This window comes from Ruditapes philippinarum, unplaced genomic scaffold (genome assembly GCF_026571515.1).
Source record: "Ruditapes philippinarum isolate M1 unplaced genomic scaffold, ASM2657151v2 ctg2514_1_1_1_1, whole genome shotgun sequence".
In the NCBI taxonomy this organism is placed as follows: Eukaryota; Metazoa; Mollusca; class Bivalvia; order Venerida; family Veneridae; genus Ruditapes; species Ruditapes philippinarum.
Window position 1 is genome coordinate 8,180 of NW_026853142.1, and position 7,895 is coordinate 16,074.

Consider the following 7,895-nt stretch of genomic DNA (forward strand, 5'->3'; position numbering starts at 1 on the left):
AGAAAAATGTAGATAATAAACAAAAAAATTCAAGTTTTTTTTTCTACAAATACATGATTTGTGGTAAGAAAATTATCATATTTCACAAGTGGCTACCAACACTGATGAAATATTTATTTTCATACCATCCGATGAAAATAAAGTATGTATTTTTCATAGAAAGAACTTGAATAACTTCTATTTGTTATTGTAAACTTGAAGTCTATTGGCGCTAATTTATCAATTACGCACTAAGGTTAATTTTGAGATTAGCATAACAAAATGTTATAATTTTTATGTTTGTTTGTTTCTATTCGTTTAAAGATAAACTTATGCTGTTTGACATAGAAGTAGCTATTAACGAAACATATTCGTCCGAAATGTCGGACAATTCAACTGAAGAATTCCGCAGTATAGCACAGCTTTTCTGTAATCAGGTAGGTAAAACTCGTTATTTAATAACTGAAAAGTTATTGTCATGAGCACCTTAATACCTGACCATTGTTCTTATCATAATTTGGTTTTCAATTAAATGAATTGCAGAATTTTGGTTTTTACTAAACTCCGGATGACAAAATTTACGTGGGAACAGCGCAAACGAATGCAATTAAAACAACAAACGAGAAACTGTCAAATAAAGCTTTATTATAAGTTATTATATTACTACAAAATTACATTGACGACCATTAACTCATTTGAAAAAAAAACGTGCAGTACTACACTCATTCAACATATTTTATGTTCTTTTGTTACACATTCATTACGTTTTAGCATATGTTAACAATTAAATCGAACAGGCAATTAACTGACTTTCTACAGTTGCTTACTTTCTAACTGAATACATATTATATCTTCAGGTATCGGAATATATGCATTGCTACTTCTGCCTTGTTTTTGGATTGTAGCATATACATTTTATATTTACTGGTTTTAAAAATATCTGGAAAAAAGGTAGATCCTTCGAAAGCAATGAAAGCATCAAAACTGCATAAAAAATGAAGACTTGGTTTAAAAGAATCTGCTAATGAGGGAAACTGGAAAAATGTATCATCTCTCACGCCCCCCTAGCACCGGCTCAAGCGGCATTCAATCTTTAACAATTATAATTAGTTAACTAAACTTTCAGTTTTATTTGTATTATGTTTCAGATTGATGCTGTAGATCAAAATGTGTCAAGTTTTACTTATGAGGGATGTTTAGTCACATCTTTAGGGTAAAGTTTTAAATGCTTTATAGCCTTACAAATTTGCTGTAATTGAACACGTATTTCTGTATAAATAATAACAAAATATTAATACAAAACCACTAAGCTGTTTGATTTGACATTATTTGGATTTTGTGTCGATATAGGGAAACAATTCCATTTATGCTTCTAATACTAAATTCAAAAGAATTTATTTTCTTAAAATTAATGTATTTTTACGAAATTATATAAAAAAATATAATTAAACATTACACTCTTTTAAAAATCGTATTGTTAATTTGTTGAATTATTTCTGATTAAAAAGCAATTTTCCTTTCAATACAGCGATTAAAATATAAGCTGTTTTTTTCCAGTAACGGGAGTATTACAGTCACAGTCATGTGGAACCTAGTTCTGGAAATTACAGACGACAATCAACCGTATAACACAACAATTTTAGAAAAATTTGGACTGGAAGAACAAGAGTTGCTGGGCTCTTTTTTAATTTCAAAACCTACTATAATACACTCGAGTAAACAAATCAGCGCAAATGAAATTGCAACATTTAGTAGTAAGTTTCTGTAGCATAGTATTTAAGTTTTTTATTCTTTACATTCATTACATACTGAGTAAAGCAATTATCCTTTTTACTCATTTTCCAAACAATATCATTTTGAAATACAAGCTCAGATCAGTCAGAGTTCACCAATAATGATATGTGGAAATGCAATCATATAAACTTCCATCATTCAAATTCATAATTTGTAAAATATGGCTGACTTCAGAATTACATCATCACATTATATCTAAGCACGATCTTCACAAGTTTACCCTATGTTAGGGACCGCATTGGAAATAAGGGTTAACCCCTGTTGCTCCCTTGGTGATAGTATGCATGTGATGGTTTTTGTGCTCTGTTTGTGTTGTGCTTTGTCCCTAACCATGTGTTATATATTTACCATGTATGTACATTATGCCAAAATAAACCTTATCTTATCTTAGGTTAATCCAATGGAAAAATTATATTTTAAATTTATTACCAAACATGTGAGTATATCAATATTAGTTGTTTCTTCCAACGATATAATACTGTATGTAAGTATATTTGTTGACGTTTTATTGCAGGGAGAGATTTCAATCAAAAATGCACTTTTGGTCAATCTTGTAGAGCAGTTTTCTCTGACTGTATTAACAATACCTGCACGTGTCCGGATCACAGGTTGTTCAACGTGTCAACTGGTACATGCACTCTAGCTGAGTAAGACTTTAAGTTTATTTCTTCTGTATTCCTTGTTTAAGTCATTTATGTTGTGCAATTAACGTTGTTTGAAAGTAACGTTCGTGTCGATTTTATGAAAGAAATCACTTTGTTAATATATAACATTAGTAAATTGAAATCAGATGAATTAACATTGCATTATTGTCAGGAAATATTGTCAACTATTATGTCATAATGTTATAGGTTTGTACATAAAATACTTGTTGATTTATGTGTAAACTATCAAAAGAATGATTATCTATCAAAGTGATAGCATATAAAGCTGTTGTAGATTTAAAAATACACCAACAAATAGTTTGTTTTTTTTGGAAAATGTTAAAAAGGAATTAAGTCCGTCCATCGACAACTGTTACATGATAAATGGCTTTATTAAATTGCTTCATTTTTTTCAGATTATAGCAGATGAAATAAAGGGTTTGCAAACGGACCAATCTATTAAACATGTAGATATTTTGACATCATAAGATAGTATTGCTGGCTCCTACGTGGATAACACTTACAAAATGTGACATAATTCAGTACTAAGACATGTCATCGAGGTATATGCAATGAATGTATCTACGAAGCAGACTGGAGATGATGGATTGTGATTTAAGAATACGAAATGTCTATTAATGAAACAACCATGTGCTTACTGAATGTGCAATATCATATGAGGCATCAATAGTTATTTGTAAATTTGTTTATTTATTAGTTTATTAAGGTTATTTCATTTGTACTTGTACTTCTCCTTTAGAAATGCAAACAAAGCCATTTAAAATTCATGCTGAGCTCATGCGAAAAATGTTAATGACTTTAGAAATTACAGAGAAAGTTATGTAGCGTTATTGAAAGCTTAGATAATTATATACTATTTTATGACCTAAGGGACATAACTACATGCATTTTCATACCAATTAACACAATGAATGGTCTTTGTATAGACTAGCCCATTTAGGAGGACAGAAATAAATACGATTTTAAACGTTAAACTAATCGGTATGATTATTTTCTCCCTGTGCAATTTCGCTAAGTGTTGTTTAGTAAGAAGCACATCTAGTTGTTTAGTAATAAGCACATCTATGAAGGTATAACCTTAGATAACAGTTTGATCGATGTTTCTGTAAGTTACATTCAAAGTGTAATCAGTATGCGCCTGTACATTGCCTTCTTATTTCAATAAAAAAAACACCGTGGAATAAAAGTTCGAGTAATAAGAGTTTGAGTTATCAGTTAGGTATGACAAAATTTACTTATATCTGAGATGTTGGAGTGAGGTGACTTAGAAAAGTACAATATTAAGACTTTGACCAAATGTATGAAACAGTTGAATTGAGAGAGTACGATTCTCCGAAATGCACTAAGAATGTTGTCTTTTTTACAAGCCATTAAAAGGAATTGTTTATAAGGTAGAATTATGTTTTGTATATCAATATGTATATTTATTTGTTGTTTGTGTATTTATTATAGTATCCTTATATTAATTTTTTAAAAATATATTTTACTGTGAATATTATATTAGCATGCTCAAAGATAATAAAGTTGATCTTTCCAATTATGCATACTTAAAGACATCCCCCCCCAAAAAAAAAGGGAGGGAAAGAGGCCCATTGTCCATAACAATCCATAACAATCCCAAATGGCCACGACTGTCTGTATATCTGTCTGATACGGTTAATGTTACTTCGTTTTTTTTATTTAATGAAAGTTTTGTACAAAAATATAATCTTCAAATGATTTCCTTTCGCTTCCATGATAACCAGTGATATCCGCTGACCTAAACGTGAATATAATTCACATTTGCACAATTACTCGGCGTGTTTTACTAAAATAGAACAAATTTATGGCCTGCAAGAAAAAAAGAAGATATATTAAACTGACACTGTAATGGCTGTAAATATTTGCAAGTCTAATCCTAATTAAAACTGTGTTTTTTCAAGTTTCCATTTCTAGAACGGTCAATTATCAATTTGAAAATATATATTGCATACACACCGGTCTCTCAAATATCGACATTTTTCAGTGAGGCCGGTGTACATAATGGAAAATGTCAAAACAGAAATTTATTAAGTTAGTCAGCCATCAGTTTAAAGCCTGATTAGAGTGCACGGATGGTTAAGATACACTGTTTTTTACAGTTGTCATATGTTTACAATTACTTTTACTGAAAAGATCGATAACCGATTGATACCTAAAATGTACTAATCTGGTGAAAATAATGCAGAATAGATGTTGGTACCAAATAAGCACTTCTTCTTCTTCTTCCAGAACTGCACATAACCCGCTCTGGGGCATTAACGTACAGGGTGTATGTACAAAGTGTTGTGCGGCGAATAAATGCAAGTTTAAAAGAAGAGCAGGTCAAAAATATAATCAACTCCGGCATATTAGGGCCCCATGACTAATTCTACCTTGAAGGCCTCGCGGTTGACTGCTGTGGCGAGGTGCTCTAGAAGCTGGTTCCACAGACGGATGGCCGAAGGTACAAAGGAGAACTTCATGGTGTCGGTTCTGCAGAATGGGACATGGAATCTGGGTCCGTAGCCATGGCCACCAAGTGTCAGGGGTTAGAAGTACTGTTCAACTGAAATGGCTATGAGTTTGTGCGTGATCCCGTGGTGGACCATCGATCACTAGCTTGGAATTGGTGCGGCGATGCTGTGGTGTTGGAAAGCCTAGGTCTGCCATCATTGCAGTGCTGCTGCTCTAGTGTTGTAATCAACTTTAACAAATCGCGCAGCTCGCCTTTGGACAGCTTCCAGCTGGTTGATGTTGGTGGCTGTGTGTCGGTCCCAGACTGTGCCTGCGTAATCCAGGATTGGTCTAACAAGGGTCTTGTAGGCCTGGGCCTTGTGATGCTTTTTTTCTAAGGAATGATAGGGAGTTGTTGGTAGATTTTGTGTGTATATTCCATGAGAGATTATTTGCGATGTTGACACCAAGGTACTTTCCACTTTTGACTGATTGAAGAGTTGATTGGTGGACCTTGTAGGCATAATGATGGGCTTTCTTTTCTTGGTGATGTGTATTACTTTACATTTGCACGGATTGAAAGACATCATTTACTTGCGTTCCAATTCCTACGGTCGATCAAGGTCTTCTCGGAGAGCTAGTGAGTCGGCTTCTGATTTGATTTTTCTGTACATCAGGCTATCGTCAGCAAATAGACGGCTGGTGGAAGTCATGCACATTGGTAGGTCAGCACAGCAAAAGACCTAGTACTGTGTCCTGGGGTACCCCAGATGTGACTAGGGAGGACACTGACGAGTGGCCTTCAACGACGACCTGTTAGCTGCGGTCAGACAGGAATCTCTGGGTCCGGCTTCTGACTGTCCATCTGATGCTGAAGTGATCTACCTTGGAAAGGAGTCGTTGGTGAAGCACAACGTCGAACGCCTTGCTAAAGTTTAGTAGTATAGCGTCTACTTGTTCCCCTTGACCCATAGCTGATGACAGGTCTTGAAAAGTGAGAAGAAGCTGATTTTCAGTTGAGCGTTGTATTCTAAATCCATGTTGTTGATTTGACAGGATGTTGTGGTGGTCAAGGTGTTTCATTATTTGGCTATGAAGGATGTGTTCTAGGAGTTAGCTGCATACTGATGTGAGAGAGATGGGGCTGTAGTTGGCGGGATTGCTGTGGTCACCTTTTTGAAGATAGGTGATACATTTGCGTTCTTCCAGGCTAGATGGTACCGTTCCTTGTTGCAAAGAGGCGTTGAACAAGAGGAAGAGAGTCGGAGTAATGTCTTCGGCATAGTCCTTCAGGAATTTTGTCGGTATGTTGTCGGGACGAGAGGTCTTGTGGGGTTGAGGTTGAGGAAAAGTTTCTTGACGCCCTCAGTTCCTACTGTGAGGTGAGGCATGTCTGGGTATCTTTCTTCATCCATGGCTGGCATGTCTGTTGTGTCCTCTGTGGTGAACACTCAATTGAACTGTTTGTTCAATATGGTAGCCTTCTTACTTGGATCGTTGTGAGTAACACCATCACATTTCACTAGAGAGATTCCCGTGCTGTCAGACCGCTTCCCTTTGATGAAGAGTAGTTTTCTGCAACCATGTCCCTTACATAAGCTTGGTTTGCATTCCGACATTCATAGTGTTGCTCCTTTTGATGGTCTTTGTACCGCTTGATATCGTCTGCTGTCCCTGGGCACTAGGCTTTCTTGAATGCTCTCTTCTTTCTTCTAGAATGGCGCTTGATATTTGTTGTAATCCAAGGTTATAGTACACAGTTAAAAATATACTTAAAAATTATATTGTTCTTCATAAAACTTACTCTACGTGCCCTTTAAAAATATTTACAATATTTAGCAATTAATTTTGATTTCTGGCAAGTTGTATAACGTATGAATCTTCAACAGAACGGCAAAATTTATTAATGAAGCATCATCATTATTATACAATCATTATACAATCTAAAAACAATGTATGTGAGTTTAAATGACAATTTATTGTCTTGAGGCATATTGTTGATTCAAAGATATGATGGTCATAATACCATAAAAAGTGCATACTTAACTCAACAAATCCTAGCTTCTATAATTGTTTTAATATTCAGTTTTTTAGTGTAGGTTACACTAAAATACCGTATACGTTCATGGCGTCTCAAAACAAACTGTGTTCTGAATCAGATCCTCTCTTATTGGCAGAAGTTTATGTGTTGTTGTCAATAAATATTCATCAGATTTTAGTCCAGTCACCTCAATGGTTCCCGAGCGGTTGGTCATATGGTCCCCCTTCTCCGTTACTGATTGCCAAATTCTCAAAGATGACCTTAAGAAACTTGGACCTTGGGTAATATAGTAGAAATAGAATTAAACCCTAGTAAATGCTAAGTCCTCCACATAACGCGCAGTAAAAAATCCTTACCAGTTACCGTCAAACACTTAGCGCAGTAAAAAAATAATAAGATACCTTGGTGTAGACAGCAGCCAAGACCTAACCTTGAAAACACATAAAGACAGAGTTACAGCAAATGTAAACAGAAAACTGGGCTTCATCGCGGCTCTTATTACATTTAAAACCGTGGCTTCATTAAACGTGATTTTATCACTAAACGTGAAAATGTAAAAGCACTCTCCTATAAGACACTTGTCCGATCTCATCCACCATTTGGCCGAAAAAATGCGATTGCCATCTTGGATTTCTACTTTTCTAAAGGCGAACCCGCGAGTCGTTATATAGGGCGAATCAGCAGTAGAGCGAAACTTTAATTTCCACCGAGCAAATTATTTCCCTTTTAAATATGATCGCCATTTGCTTACACAAATAAATACTGCTGAAACACTGATTAATTAATGTGACTTTGGTGTTCTAAGGTAAAATATTATTATAATAAATAGAGTATCTTTTATATTTACAGTACAGAATTATTTTTATTTTATTTATGTCGTTATATCAACGTTACACGATGCATTTTGCACGTCTGAAATATTTTCTCGGACAGTTTGACTATTTGCACGTTTTGTGCAGGTG

General features: G+C 34.7%; 1 protein-coding gene across 1 annotated transcript; it reads left to right on the forward strand.

Moving 5' to 3' along the window:
* The first annotated feature begins 298 nt into the window (after positions 1 to 298).
* Positions 299 to 2,424, forward strand: LOC132734851 (uncharacterized). The gene is made up of 4 exons (XM_060721715.1): positions 299 to 416; positions 1,128 to 1,192; positions 1,537 to 1,733; positions 2,288 to 2,424. Exons 1-4 carry the CDS (start codon positions 312 to 314, stop codon positions 2,422 to 2,424), a joined length of 504 nt encoding a protein of 167 aa, XP_060577698.1. The 5' UTR covers positions 299 to 311.
* The last annotated feature ends 5,471 nt before the right edge of the window (positions 2,425 to 7,895 follow it).